The sequence below is a fragment of the Trachemys scripta genome, chromosome 1, assembly GCF_013100865.1.
Source record: "Trachemys scripta elegans isolate TJP31775 chromosome 1, CAS_Tse_1.0, whole genome shotgun sequence".
Taxonomy (NCBI): domain Eukaryota; kingdom Metazoa; phylum Chordata; order Testudines; family Emydidae; genus Trachemys; species Trachemys scripta.
The window spans coordinates 229,006,758-229,023,133 of NC_048298.1; the positions used below are offsets into that span (position 1 = coordinate 229,006,758).

General features: G+C 39.7%; 1 protein-coding gene across 3 annotated transcripts in view; it reads left to right on the plus strand.

Moving 5' to 3' along the window:
• The window catches only part of UBE3A (ubiquitin protein ligase E3A), an 87,563-nt gene that overhangs the window by 59,624 nt on the left and 11,563 nt on the right, over positions 1-16,376 (plus strand). For all 3 annotated transcript variants that reach the window (XM_034757924.1, XM_034757926.1, XM_034757925.1), the window contains 2 exons: positions 1,880-3,135; positions 12,722-12,866. In XM_034757924.1, coding sequence (XP_034613815.1) covers positions 1,880-3,135; positions 12,722-12,866 — 1,401 coding nt within the window. The remainder of the gene's footprint in view (positions 1-1,879; positions 3,136-12,721; positions 12,867-16,376) is intronic.

A 16,376-nucleotide genomic window follows, 5' to 3' on the forward strand; every position in this document is an offset into this window, starting at 1 on the left:
CTGAAACCAGTACAATACTGCGGCCAAAAGGGCTAATTCAATCATTTGATGTGTAAACGAGAATCTTGAGAAGGAGTGGAGAGATTGTTACTTCTATATTTGGCACTGGTGCAACTGCTGCCAGAATACTGTGTCCAGTTCAGGCATCCACAATTCAAGAATGATGTTGATAAATTGGAGATGGTTCAGAAAAGAGCCATGAGGGTTATTAAAGGCTTGGAAAACATGCATTATAGTGATTGATTCAAGGAGCTCAATCTGTTTATTTTAACAAAGAAAAGGTTACGGGGCAACTTGATTATAGTCTATAAGTACCTACATGAGGAATAAATATTTGGCTCTTCAATCTGGCAGACAAGGGTATAACAATATTCAATGGCTAAAAATTGAAGCTAGATAAATTCAGACTGGAAATGAAGTGTAAATTTTTAACAGGGAGGATAATTAACCATTGGAACAGTTTACCAAGGGTTGTGATGGATTCTCCATCACTAGCAATTTTAAATCGAGATTGGGTGTGTTTTTTTAAAAAGATATGTTCTAGTTCAAAAGTAATTATTTCGGGGAAGTTTTCTGCCTGTGTTATACCAGAGGTCAGACTAGATGATCACAATAGTCCCTTCTAACTTTTGGATCTATTAACCTTTTTAGGTTCTGATCCTATATTTAGGCATGGTAGTAACTTTATGCACATAGGTAATTCCACTGAAATCAATGAGATTGGTGTAGGTAAAGTACTTTATAAGTGACTTACGAACAACTTAACTGTTTGCAAGATCAGGGTCTCAGAAGGGCTTCTGAAGGAATGGAGAGAAAAGCAGCAACAGTAAAGAGGAAGAAGGATAAATCTTAAATCTTTCACCAAAATAAGATGTTTTTCATATCTATGAGAATCACAGTTTGACACCCACTGAAACTACCTTTTTTAAAAATCAACTTGTGTAGACTTGAATTAACATTAACAGATATTCTTAAGGTTGCCTACTAGAGTTTTTTTAACTAATAAAGTGGCCCAGCACATAAAGAAGAACCCCTTTGATTCAAGGCCGGTTATGTATGTCATATACATTGCAGCATGAATTTCTGAGATTGATATTGATTATATATTGTTTTTTTGGAATGCTTTTCAGACATGTTATGTTTCATATTCATGAGATTTTTTTTTTAAACTGTTGCAGAAATTGCTACTATAAATGACTATATTATCCTTCATTTACTGTATCACAAAATAAACAACTGACTAGCTCTCTTGTGAAGAATCTATTTTTTTTAAAAGTTAACATTTCTTATGGTACCTTAAAATAAATAGTTGCTACTGAGCAGTGACCATACTTTTAGTAATTTTCAGCTGAGTTACTTTAATGGGCATTTGATCAACAGATGTTTAAGAACTGTGTAAAGATTAATTTAAAACAATGGTATCCAGTCCTATAACATCAAATGGAGGCAGTTTTACCAAGTACGTTGATGGGTTGGTCTTCATGCTTTAAGGTTTTTAAAGTTTTACACATTTAAACATTTTACTGACTTTGTTTCCAGGATATAGTACCATTATATATTACCAAATGTATTTCATTTTTCCTACAATTCTGTTGCAAAGCTCTCATCATTGCAATTGACTCCTAGGTCATAGAGCTCCACAGAAGTAAGGAGTAAAACATTTGAGTATGATAGATACTGCAAATTGATGAGTTTGTTTGTTCATGTTAATGATATTACAAAGTAAATTTGTCTTAAACTCATTCAACAATGTCAGAGTAGAAGGTATTAGATGTGAGGTGGTGTAAAAAATTGTGTATATCATTGCAACTTGATAAAAAGTGAATGTATTTACTGTATCAAGTAAATTTCAAGTGTGGTCTCTTTTTTAACTTTATAGATGTGACTTACCTAACAGAAGAGAAGGTAGATGAAATTCTTGAACTGTGTAGAGAGAAAGAGGACTATTCTCCTCTAATCCGTGTCATTGGGAGAGTGTTTTCTAGTGCTGAGGCATTGGTACAAAGTTTCAGAAAAGCCAAGCAGCATACCAAGGAAGAGCTGAAGTCTCTTCAAGGAAAGGATGAAGATAAGGATGAAGATGAAAAAGAAAAAGCTGCCTGTTCAGCTGCTGCGATGGAGGAAGATTCCGGAGCATCATCATCATCTTCATCAAGAGTAGGTGACAACACACAAGGAGATAACAACCTACAAAAATTAGGCCCTGATGAAGTATCTGTAGATATTGAAGCAGTCAGACGGGTCTACAGTAGATTACTTTCTAATGAAAAAATAGAAACTGCCTTTTTAAATGCACTTGTGTACTTGTCACCTAATGTAGAATGTGACTTGACTTACCATAATGTGTACTCTCGGGATCCTAACTATCTGAATTTGTTTGTAATTGTTATGGAGAATGGTAATCTTCATAGCCCTGAATATCTGGAAATGGCTCTGCCATTGTTTTGCAAAGCAATGAGCAAGCTACCCCTTGCAGCTCAAGCAAAACTAGTCAGATTGTGGTCTAAGTACAGTGCAGAGCAGATTCGGAGAATGATGGAAACATTTCAACAGCTTATCACCTACAAAGTCATAAGCAATGAATTCAACAGTCGTAATCTAGTAAATGATGATGATGCCATTGTTGCTGCTTCAAAGTGCTTGAAAATGGTTTACTATGCAAATGTAGTCGGAGGGGATGTGGACACAGACCACAATGAAGAGGAAGATGAAGAGCCCCTCCCAGAATCCAGTGAATTAACTCTTCAAGAGCTTCTGGGTGAGGAAAGAAGAAATAAGAAAGGGCCTCGAGTGGACCCACTGGAAACTGAGCTTGGTGTAAAAACTATAGATTGCCGAAAACCACTTATCCCTTTTGAAGAATTTATTAATGAACCACTGAATGATGTTCTAGAAATGGACAAAGACTACACTTTCTTCAAAGTAGAAACAGAAAACAAATTCTCTTTTATGACATGTCCCTTTATATTGAATGCTGTTACCAAGAACCTGGGATTGTATTATGACAATAGAATCCGCATGTACAGTGAACGACGCATAACTGTGCTCTACAGTTTAGTTCAAGGACAGCAGTTGAACCCATATTTGCGACTCAAAGTGAGACGTGATCACATCATAGATGATGCACTTGTCAGGGTAAGTCATGCAACAATGTAAAACTTAAATATGCTCTACTGTAATAGTAGCTAGAACCCTTCACTACCTCAAAAGCAAAAATGTACTTATTAGTTATTAGGTTTCTTCAAGGTGAAATGGGTCGTACAAACTTAAGGTCCTATCCTGCACACACGATTGAGGGTACAGCATCATGGGACTACTTTGGATAGTAAGCATGACCCCTCTGATGTTTGCAGACTTTGAACCTAAACTGATAAACATCTTGTCCATTAGTAGTGTGTGTCCAGTATTGAATGCAGCCCTTGCTCCTGGACATTGGCATGCCAACTCCTTTCATGTCTATTTAAGCTCCTTATTTTCCCTTGAACAAACTTTCTTTAAATTATCCTTTGGGGCTGAAATTTTCTATACTTGACCTTAGTCAAAAGGTGAATTTTATTTTTCAGGAGGGAGTTTGAACAAAAGCCATTACATTGTTTTGAGTTCCACAAAAGAGAGAGGTTTCTTTTATTTAAAAAATTAATTTTTGAATGCACACATAATGAGTAAAATTTACATTTTAAAATACTCCTATGGCTTCATCTAAGTATATGAGTAAACCACAGCTTGTAGGGCAGAAGGAAGAGTGGCTTCGAGCACCTGAAAACTGCATCAGTAACCTGCTAATACGTACTCTGACAAGTCTTATTACTCTAGTGTTATGGCTTCTTAAATTAAAACGCCGTATAAAAAAAATTGCTAGAACTACTTTTGAGCACAAAGAAATTAGTGGGTTATGCAAGGCATTCACTATGAAAAATAGTACATAGTAGATAAATAACATGTAATGGAGAAAAGTTATAAACATATTTTCTCATATGAATATAACAATTTAACTTTTTTTTAAGGTTCACTTGTCTCAGACCACTTCTCCCCTTCCAAGTCTTTCTATGTGCTCAGCTACTGTTTACCTATAATTTCTGTTACTAACAAACTACATTGGTGATACTAAATTTATTTAGTTTATACTGTTACTGAAAAAACAGAATTGAGAGCCCCAAGTAAGCTCCCAGTTCAGTGTTGTGAGAACATTTTAACTTTCAAACAGCCTGGCTGCTTCTTGGCTGGTGATAAGTATGACCAAACTGGGAAGAGTCCTGCTTCAAGTACTAGCGCAGAACTTGTGGAGGTAAAATGGCTTTTTTCTGAGACATTCAGCACCTGAGAAACAGCCAGGTTGTTGTAAAGCTTAACTTTACTCCGTGTACCAATCTTTTATCATTTGAGTAAGAATGTGCTTAGTGATTTCACCGCTTGTCTGGTTTATAGCTATAACCAAATATGTGGTGTTGTGTTTAACCTAATGGGATTATTGCATAAACTCCAGGTGGCTTCTAGATGCTTAAATTGTGGGGGACAGCAAGAAGCAAAGTACACTTTTTCTGTTTATAATACTCTGAGAGGATGGGCTAAAACTAGATAACAGCCAGTTTCAAAGGAGTATTAAACGTTGTAAATTCATGCAAGGAGGATTGATCGGGGAGGAAAAAAACATGCAAATATGTGAAAAAGCACTCAAGGCTTATCTACCCTTACTGCGCAGCAGCGGCACAGTTACACCGGTGAAGGTAGTGAAGACGTTACCTACACTGAAGGGAGAGCTGCTCCCATTGGTGTAGGTACTCCACCTCCCTGAGAGGCAGTAGCTATGTCCACAGGAAAAGTTCTCCTCTCAACATAGCGCTTTCTACACTGGTGGCTGGGTTGGTATAACTGTCACTCAGCAGGGTGAATAAATCACAGCACTGAGCAATGTAGTTGTACCAGCATACGTTGGTAGTGTAGACCAAGCCTTAGAAGGAGATTGCTTATTGTGGAAAGAAATGGAAATCTTTTGACAAGAACAAAAGAACTGATTTCCCTGCCTCCCAATGTTAATCTGCGGAACATGTGCATTTTCAACTGGCTCAGTTTTGATTGCTTTCTAATAAACCTGATCTCAGTTAAGACAAGCGGAATTGATTTGTGGTGTGTGTTAGTTGGGACAAGAGCTACTGGCCTTTCCTGGAAATAAAGACCACCTTTTCCACCATTAGGGAAGTGAAGGTTCACTTTCTTTGTCAGGCAAGGGAACTCTGGGTGCCCTCCCCAACAGATACAATAAGGGATCCCATGTAGGCTGGTATGGACATGAAGAAATCCATTAGACCTAAGGAATACTGTGCAAGGATACAAAATGTGACACTTTGGCCTGGCTCTTATATAACCACAAAGTGAGGGAAACTAGTTACAACACTTATCTCCTGATACATTACAGTTTGAGATATGAATGGCACCAAATCCCAGTTTTTTCCTCTAAATACTAGATAATACTGCTTTCCTGCTCCAGGGTTTTTACCTTGGTCCATAACATAAAAACCCTGGAACAGGAAAACTGTGTTATCTAGTAGTTAGAGGGGAAAACGGGGATTTGGGTTACCTGGGTTCTATAATGTGCTTAGCCACCTCATTGTAAAGCATTTTGAGGCCTTTTGACAAAAAGCAATTACATGAATGCCAAGCAAGTATTAAGTATCCCAGTTTGTATGCAAATATTTATAGTACCTTTCTTATTTCTCTGTCCTCACTGGTATTCAAAACAATTTGTAGTTTAATATCCTTAACTTCCATTATGATTAAGGAAATTTGTAACGTAAGACTAAGGGTGAAATTTTAAAAGCACTTGATGAATGATGTAGGCTTCTAAGCCCCATTTTCAAAAGTGACTTAGGCACATACAAGTTTGAGTATGATTGAAAGTATTAGTAAATGGATATCGTTAGGATCACTTCCCCGATTTTCAAAGTAAAATTTTCAGATCTGAATAGATTAATAGTTAATTTGTTAAATACTTATATATAGTGTTTAGTTCATGGGTGAGTTAATGCTGCTGCAAGAATGTTTTTAATACTTTGACTTTTATACATTCAAATTTGCAACTTTCATGTTAATTTATCTTGGAGTTTTTGCATATTATGAAACCGTTTTATTGCTATGAACACTAATTAAGCTGTCTGAGCAACAGTAAGTCATTACATACTCAGCAGTCAATAAATGTACAGGTCTAGCTAATTTCTTCTTTATTAATTCAGTTTCATATGATGATTCACTTCTAAGGAATAACTGCATTGTGAATAATTAGTTCCTTCAACCAGGTGCCTCATAACATCAGCAGAGGCATGCAGTAATCATCCCCAAATGTATTGCCTGTGGTTTTATTGATTAGATTAAAATTGAGTTAGGAGGAGTATGTCCACTTAAGTACATAGAATTTGTTACCCGAAAAAATCTCCTGCATAATTTATTAATAAGTAGCATAAATAACTTTGTTGCACATTTGAAAAAACAGACTGCTAGCCACTCCATGATCACACTACTTGAGTACTGTCAAGTAGTGTAAAAATAAAACTTTGCTGGCCCACTATTGTATTTTAATATAATATTAAACTAGTAGTTGAAATACTTCCTAGATAGCTGCTTTAATTTGCTTCTTGGTGGAAGGATGGAAAGTTGGTGGATTGTTGTTGATTAGACATACCTTTTATGCAAAATTTTATTAAAGTTCCATCTCTTTGCTCCATCTACTTCTTTATACCTGTAGGGAAGCTGTTCCACTTTTTTTCATCTGTTGGATTAGAATGGACCACCTCAGAGTCATTACAGCTATGAATGAGCAACCTTAATTCCTCTCCAGTTTATACTCCTTGAATGGAATTAAGTTCCACTTGCAGAATCTTTATTGCCGATGGTCCCACACCAAGAAAGAACTCAGCTTGACTAATTCCAGGCTGAATTTGGAGGATTGTCAGTTAAGAAAACTATCCTTATATTTGTAAATAGAGCAGATTTGACTGGAGTCATTAAGGGATAACTATGAAAGTATGCAGTGACATGGTCATTTTTGGAGTACAAGTAACTGCACTTCATGCAAGTTATACTTAAGATGACTTATGCCACCAGACTCTGATACTACTTTTCCTTCAAACTCTAGACCCACTGTGATTGTGCAGCTTCCTCCTTATGCTGGATGTGCTACCACAATCATTAGGCAGAGAACATTGATACTCTGTTCCAAGATTCTGAATTTTCTTCTGACAAACCATTTTTAATTTTAAAAAAATCGAAAAGTAATAGTTATTAAAATAAAACTAATTGTAAACATACTTAATTTTCTGTTTCCAAAATTAAGGATTTGAATAATTTCCAGGTTGTGATTAAAAAATACAGGTCTAGCGTATAAATTGTGCGTTTGAGAGCACAAAATGTTCTTTTACTATTGCATGTCAAACAGTTTTTCCTCTGCCTCCATTGCAGTTTAGATATAGTTCACTGACTGTCTGTTAGTGACTGCAGTGGTCTGTTATCTATGCTTTCTACTAAGAGCTGTTTTTCCTGCTAAGCAGCAGTTGTCTGAGGGACAAGGTTGACCCTAGAAGCAAATAACCCTGCAGACTTGAATTGAGCTGCCCCAGGAACCTTGCCTAAACCTAACCTAACCTTGCTCTAACCTAGAGCATATTGTGGAATCAGGTCAGTTGCTCAGATAAGCTCACCTTTTTTGTCACTTCTACAGCTCATCTCCACATTAGACCTTCACTGGATATGTCTAAACTGCAGTGTAAGCCCAGGGTTTCTGGGACTCAAGTCCTCTGGCCCATGTTAGGGAACCCTGGTCTTAAGCATCTACATTATATTTTAACTCTATGTTAAGACTTTTCTAAAATGTGCTGAAACCTGCAGTGCACAGGCCTGAGTCAAAGTAACCATTTCCCAGAGTTCCTAGCCCTCTCCCCTTCCCCACCTCCCCGACTGAAATGTGGCTGCTCTAGTCCTAGGACCATGGGGCATTGTGGGAAAACTGTACTGCCTGCCCTTCATGTTACCAGAAAGCAGCTCGATTGGCAAAAGGCTTGATTGGTTCGCTCTGCATTGCAAACCTAGGAGTCTCACTGACGGTGCTTGCAGGTCATTGATCTGAAAAGAATGAGTTAATGCTGACCTGAGCTGCTGCTGTTCACAACGTAGGGATGACTTCCATTTTCAGGAGAGTGCATTACATATTGTTGGGATAGAGAGGACTAAGGAAGTTGTCCCATGGAATTGTAGGATACTTCCAACTGACTCCTGGTACCCGAGTCAAGAGGGGCTGTGTCTACACTGCAAAGCATTAGGACCAATGTTCCCTCTAATTTTTTCGATCCATGTGTGGAATAAATTTTCTTATGTGCACTGAGGTATGTGCCTGTGTGCGCCACCAGTAGAAACAAAAAACCTAGATATAATATATATTTTTAAAAAGTTACCATAGGGATAATTACTCTAGCCAGGACAGGTTAGGGATTTTAGAACTCACTACTCAAAGAATTAAATGTAAGTGTAAGAGAAATAAAAATTACAAAATGCATAGACCAGTCTAAATACTAAAATAACACTTCAAAAGAATAAAATTACAGAGAATATATGTGCATTGCATGAAGTACCAAGTAGTAACAACAATAGTAATACAAGTATGTTTTGGGAGGTGAGTGAGACAGAGAGTGAGAGTGTGTGTGAGTGAGAGAGAGAGTGACTGTGTGAGCTGACTGCTGGGGATATCTCAGAAACAGTGCACTGTCCCTTTAAGAAAGGCACTCAGCTGAGAGCCACTCACCATTCAGACTGCAGCAGCTCCAAGTCCTCCTGAGCCAGGCTGTCCCCTCTGCTCTGCCCTGCTCTGTGGATGCGGGAGGGATAGCTCAGTGGTTTGAGCATTGGCCTGTTAAACCCAAGGTTGTGAGTTCAATCCTTGAAGGGGCCATTTAGGCGTTGGGACAAAAATCTGGGATTGGTCCTGCTTTGAGCAGGGGGTTGGACTAGATGACCTCCTGAGGTCCCTTCCAACCCTGATATTCTATGATCTAAATCCTCTGCGTAGGCAGGGAAGGGGGACAACTTGACATCAGCACCCTCCCCCCACCTCCTGCTCTGCACAGCCAGCAGGAGGGTCCCAGGAGCAGTTGCAGGACAAAGCAATGTGGGGGGAGGGGCACCTGAACACATGCTGCTGGCTGTGTGCACTCTATCAGGTGGGCGGCATTTAAATCTCTCTGTGCGGCCGCCCAAGCGCACAGCTTACAGGGAACACAGAATAGAGCTTAAATCCTGGGTCCTGGCTTAACTCGAGCTCAGACCCTCCAGCCCTGCAGGACCCTGGCTCCAAACCTTGGACAATTGCAGTATAGACACAAGGGGGAGTTAGGCTTGAGCCTTGGCTCAAGCACAGACTTACATTGAAGTGTAGACATACACACTGAGGACTTCCAATCTGTCCAGCCAGCTTCACTCGAACAGTGTAGTTTTAATTACTACTGCTTGTTGAGAAGGCCAATCTGAAATAACTTTCATATCAGCAGATTTAATCACTCATTTAATATAAAATCCATTAATATGACAAGAAAATCCGAGCACCATGCCTATGAAAAGATAATATTTTGAAGGAAATTATTCGGAAACTGTGCATTGTTCCTTGTAACTTCTATGATTCATAAAACTTACAATACAGTATTTATTGCCAGCAACAGTTTACTCCAAAGCCAACGATACATCATGGTTAACTATCAGTGAGAAAAAAGGTTGGGTAACAAAGAGATGAGGTGGATAGTACTAAAGCCAGCTGTAAACAGAAAGGGAGTAGGCAGGAGGACTCCCATCTAGCCAAGGTGGAGATCAGTGACAGAACCTCCATTAACACCATTGTGACCTTTTCAAAGTAACGAAGTAGCCTCTGGGATATTGAGACTCTCTAGTCCAGTGTTCTTAATATAATAATATGAAAATCGTTGCTGCATACGCTTAATATTTGGTTTCAATATTTATTCTTGCTATGTATTGCAGTAGCATATGTGATCCCCGATCAGGACCCCTTATACACATCAAAAAAAGATTTTCTTTTGTGAAAATTTTACAGTCCTAAATTTGAACTGAGACACAACAGGTAGATATAGTGTAGTTGTGGGGGGAACCAATATAAACCTAATTTAACTCTATGGGATTTTGCTGCACAAGTACTGAATATCCAGAGAATATTTTGATCCTTTGAGACTAAATATGAATTAATTTTTACTGAAGATATGGGAAGCCAAATGGGCAGTCCTTTTCAGCTAAACCACAACTGTGTGTACCCTGGGGTCCTGTAAATTTTATATAAAATCTGATCATTCCTCTTTTAGTTCCATTAACCTCTTTGCTTCACTTTTAGGTCCATTCATGGCTTAGCTCTCTTCCCCCTTCCCCCCTTGTATATGGTATGGAGCCATCAGTACCCATCATTGTTCCACCAGTGATGCTTGCCTTCGTTGCCAGTTAGTCAAATTATCTAGAAAACATGTACTTTCATGCTGCCCCTTTTGCATGAGAGGAATTCCCTATAAAAATCCTCAAGGCCACTACATTATCCTCCTCCACATTTTACTCCTGGGGAAATTCTGCACCACTGTGCACCTGCAGAATTCATGTCCCCCGCAGATTTTTTTTCTCTGCAGAAAATACATTCTGTTGGAGAGGAGCTGCAGTTTCGATTTTTGCCCACCAAGGGCTGCTGTGGCACCACAACAGAGGGCAGCCGGCTCAGCGGCCGTAGTAGCCAGCAGCTGATAGGGAAGAGGAGAGGCTGCGTTCCTCACAGCGCCCTATCCGCTAGGCCAGGTGAGGAGGCACAGGATACTGGGGGGACAGACAGAGAGCAGGGTATACAGGGGTCATATAGACTGGGGTTCAGAAGGGTTTGTGGGGGGCTCAATGGGAGTGGGAGTGCAGGGAATGGGGTGACTGAGTGGGGGTACAGGGACACATGGGGATGGCGGGAGGTGGGTGCAGGCGCACATGGGGACAGAGGCAGAAGTGCCTGACTGCATGGTGGAGGCTCCCCAACAATCCCTTTCACCCACCCACCCCAAAAAACTGTTCCATACTTCTCCCACCCACACGCAACAACCCTCCAGGTTCACACCCAGGCTTCTGCCCAGCAATTACTTCCCTCTCCCTCAACTCCTCCGTTAACCCTGACTTTTCCCCCAAGCCTTTGCACTGCTTCTGAGGGGTGCAGGAAATACGGTTCTATATTGTAGTTTAAATGAATTATTATTCAAAGTTCCATATTAATACCTCGACTCTCTGTGAGCTGAGGGTTGAAAACATTGTCTACTAATAAATCTATTTGTCAAAAACATTTCCTGAATCTTTTTTGTTGTCAGTATTGTTACAGACATACTTGTTAAGTATTTTGAAATAAATGACCAAAATAATTGAAACTGGCATGATTGTATTGTTATTTTGACAAATAAATTTGCAGAATTTTAAAATATTGTGGGCAGAATTTTTAATTTTTTGGTGCAGAATTCTCCCAGGAGTAACATTCATCTCTTCTATGATGCCTAGAAAACATGTGACAATGGCTAGGCAGTTCTTAAGCTGTGATCACAGTACATTTGTAATTTTCTCACTGTTACCTTGTCCTTCCCACTATCTTTATGTAAGTTTATAGGGACTGGGAAGGTGGTCTCGGGTATGTTTGGGGCAGGGTGGTTGGCATCAAGGAGGGGAGGCTAGCACAGTTGGGCTAGGGCCTCTAGGCACTAGTACAATGTAAATCATTTCAATAATAATTAAATTTAGGCTTTTTTCCTGTGGTTGATCAGCAAACTGAGTGACTGGTGTAATTTGGAATATCTGGGATTATAGGCAAGTATTATTGGCATACATGTTTGTTGTATGGCAGTCGATACAACAAGAAAAATTAAAGTAAGGGCTTGTCTATGCTGAGTTTTTCATAACAGCATTGAGAACCTCAATATAGTTGTACTGATGCAAACCTCCAGTGTAATCATACTGCACTGGTGTAGAAAGTGATTTATGCAGGTGTGGAAACTACACTAAGATGTACCACAGCAAGCTACGGCTTACTTTCATGCATCTGCATAATGGTGTGCATCACCTGGTGCAAAAAACTCCAGTGTAGGTAATCCAGAAGACTAGACAGTTTGCATGCAGCTAGATATAGATATGGCAGACTGTTGAATATAATGATTCCTTTCACTGAAAACTGATATAAAGGGGGGAAAGTGTTAATAAGGACATTTGTTTAAATAATTCTTTCACCAAACTTTTAATGGGAAGAACAATGAGTTACTCATATTCAAACACTTAAATGATATTCAGTTGACTCTAATGATAATCCCAATTTTTAATTATTCCATTGATAAATGTTGTAGTTTATTTGTATTTTATTCTGTTTTCTATTTACACTGTCTTATCGATCTCAAAAACAAAAACTTTAATAAAAATACTGAAAATAAGAGACAGGGCACTTGTGCTATTGGTAAAATATGATAGTCCTCACTAGATACCTCTGCCCCTTTGCCCCCAAATTCATGGCTTACAGAATGCACTTAGTCAGATTCTGGATTTTCATTACCTTCCCATATTTACACTTGTGGGTGACATCTACCTGCCTTTCTGTTTCTCAATTTTTCCTGTATTTGTTCTGTATTCATCATTTTTTTTCTAGTAAAATGGGTATACTAATGACATGTTTGTATTGACCCAATAGCTAGAGATGATTGCCATGGAAAATCCTGCAGACTTGAAGAAGCAGTTATACGTGGAATTTGAAGGAGAGCAAGGGGTAGACGAAGGAGGTGTTTCCAAAGAGTTTTTTCAACTGGTTGTGGAGGAAATTTTCAACCCTGATATTGGTATGCAATTTAATAACTCCCTCATCTCTCTGAAGTGCATGCACACACAGTTTCTCCCCATAGCTACTCCGTAATTCTAGGTACTCTTTTTCTGAGGGTCCTCTGTATCCCTTATTGAGCCAAAAGGGCATCTGATTCAGTTTGGGATCCTGCATCTGACAGAGCCACCATCCTAAGGACAACTGGAATGACTGCAATACTTTTTGCTACAAGTGAAAGTTACCACTTACACATTTAGATCACTAACAAATAATACAATATTTTTATTTTTACCCGCTTCTGAAAATTTGAATCTAAACCTTCTCTCAGCTTCCCCCTGGGCTTCAAGTTTTGCTTCTAGGGCTAGTAATCAAACCTGAGAAATAAAAATATCTCTTACCAAGTGTCCAAGGCAAACCTGTATAAAGAGGTGGGGGGTTTTCAAGGTTTCAAAATCTGGCAATATAAAAAAGGGTTAACTTTGTTCTCAAGTAGTGATGCTGATTTAAATTTTTGTTGAAAGTTTAGAAATACTGTCAAATGCAAATCAATTACAAAGAAAAGTTAGCAGTAGTTTCTGGTATTACACCAGCTCCTGAGTTCCTCTACCAGTTTTTGTGGCTTAGCAATCAGATTTTCCTGGTGTATGTTTTTTTTTTAAATGGTTTTTCTGTCCTGTTCTCCCTTCACTCTCCACTGCCGTGTGAAAGAGCCACTCAGATAAGAGCACTGACTGTAGGGAATACAGTGAAACCAATGATACACAGTTCTATGCCAAAAACATAAAATGAACTTGAAAAAAGTCTGTCTAGTTTCTTACAATTATAACTTTGTATGATTTATCAAGTTGACCGTTCCCCTTTAAAATTGAGTATAACAGAAGGACATTGTTATGTAGGGATGAGGAGGAGGAAGAAATGTTAAAGGGATACTTGGGTTTGTGCCCAAATTTAGTCTTTTAGAGAAAAGCTTATACACCGCTACCCGGATATAATGTGGTCCTCCGGAGCCAAAAAATCTTACCGTGCTATAGGTGAGACCGCGTTATATAGAACTTGCTTTGGCCCCCCTGCTCCTTGTCCCCTGACCGCCCTTTCCAGAGACCCCCGTCCCTAATCACCTCCAGGACCCCACCACTTACCCAACCCCACTGCTCCCTGTCCCCTGACTGCCCCGACTCCTATCCACACCACCCCCTCCCCCTGACAGGCACTCACCGGCAGTAGTGGGAAGCGGAGCATCCCGGCCCCGGCCTGCTGCACTCCGCCAGCTCCCAGACGCGGCGCTCCACTTCCGCCGCTGCTGGTAAGTGCGGGGAGGTTGGGGAAAGGATGCCCCCCATACTCACCTGCGGTGGGAAGTGAAGCGCTGCGCTCTGTTTTCCAGCCCGCTCTGTTTTCCTTGCCCCAGCCCCAGCCGTGTCGCTGACGGGGGGTTGGGGAAAGGTCCCGCACTCGCTGGCAGTGGCGGAAGCGGAGCAGCCCGGCCCCAGCCCACTCCACTCCGCCAGCTCCCATCCGCAGCGCTCCGCTTCCCGCTGCAGGTGAGTACGGGGGGCGTCCTTTCCCCAACCTCCCCACACTCACCAGTGGCGGGAAGCGGAGCGCCATGGGTGGGAGCTGACGCGCTGATCCACCAGAGCGCTGTTTTACCGCGTTGTATGCGAAACCATGTTATATTGGGTCGCGTTATATCGGGGTAGAGGTGTACAAAATTTAAAAGATCCCTAGAGGCTCCCAAAGTCTTCTAAAAATTGTAATCAAAACAGTTTGTGCTATAACAGGAGAATATTTGGGTAACAAATTGTGCTACAGTATAAGAACTTGAAAGTGAAATTGAATAGAAACAAACATGAAATTGACAATGAAAGCAGACTAGCCAAAGGTCAGAATAATGAAATGTGTAGACAACATAAATAGAAAATAAACATTTTTGAGTGCTTTCAGTTTCACTATTATAGTGCATAATGTAGGAAAGGAATTAAAATGATGTCTCAACATACCAATTACAATTAGAACTGTTTATACATAACCACTTTTTTACACCTATTGTGCACAAAGTTTTTAAATTAAAACATTTCAGAAAGTCTTATTTCGTGCCCTTTATGACCTATTCAGTGAAGATACATATTTGATTGTTAAAAATCTTCCTCTGAAAGGATGTCTTGTTTCATTAAATTCACACTTTTGAAAAGTAAATAGAGCTTGTTTTGAAATCCAACTCTCTCCCTCCCCCTTCCCTCCCCCCCCTTAAATGGAAAAAAAGTCCCTGCCTTTTTGTTAGGCAGTTGTCTATACAATCAGCATGGATGGGGTCAGCAGCTAAACTGCCTATAAACAAGCTTCCAGTGCCAGCAGCAACCCTAAAGGAACCTCAAGGAGGGAAGAACGCATCTCTAAGTCGTTACTAGCCAAGTCAGAAGGGCAGAGAGCACACTGCTGTTGGGGAGCATTTGGGTTTGGCAGGCATCAGAGCTGGCAGTGAGATACCTAACTCTTTCCCTTTTTTAGAGGTGTCAGCCTGGTCCGCCCACCTCTAAGTGAAATGTATTTCAATTAATTTGTCATATTCCATGTTGTACATACAATAAAACTACAGCAACCAAAAAGGATCGCATTCATATCACCATCACGTCTACATTAGATTGAAGATTTTCTCCTGTTTATCCCTTTTTATGAAATCAGTGCAAGAAATCTGTAGGTTATTGTTTGTTATTTAGCAAACATTTAGAGAGATTTTCAAAGACACAATGGGAAGTAACGAGGAAGTTAATGGGAATTAAGTGCTTTGTGCCTTTTAAAACCTTTACTATGGTAACAAAAAACTTTCATGTGTAATTGTGATATCTAGAAACTTTTGAGTTGGAATATTCCTTAATTTGATAGGAGCAATTTAAGTGCATTATTACACTTTGAAGTCTTCATAGAATTTTGTAGTTTAATAAAGCACAAATTTCTGATAGCTAGCAAAATCGGTTACTCTTTTTAAAAAAAAAAAAAAATATTCGGGGCTATACCCATTTTGTGCACACTCCACATAAAGCAGGTGTATATATGAAAGTGTTACAGTTAAATAATATAGCAAACTTATTCATAGATTCTAGGACTGGAAGGGACCTCGAGAGGTCATCGAGTCCAGTCCCCTGCCCTCATGGCAGGACCAAATACTGTCTAGACCATCCCTGATAGAAATTTATCTAACCTACTCTTAAATATCTCCAGAGATGGAGATTCCACAATCTCCCTAGGCAATTTATTCCAGTGTTTAGGAAAAAGTTCCTAACTGTCAGGGTGGTTAATGTCCAACCTAAACTTCTGGTACCTTCCTGGTTTGTCCAGGACTCGAGGCAGCAGATTTATCTCAACCTCTGTGTGTTTTTTTGTCCTTGTGCATGGGACTCTGGATACTTTAAGCCGTGCTTACTGTGGTTTATACATCTTAACCACTGATGTGTACCAGGTTTCAGATATCTGCAGCCATAGTAGCTTAATCATTGCAGATAGTAAAGGATTAAAATGGATGAAATTATCC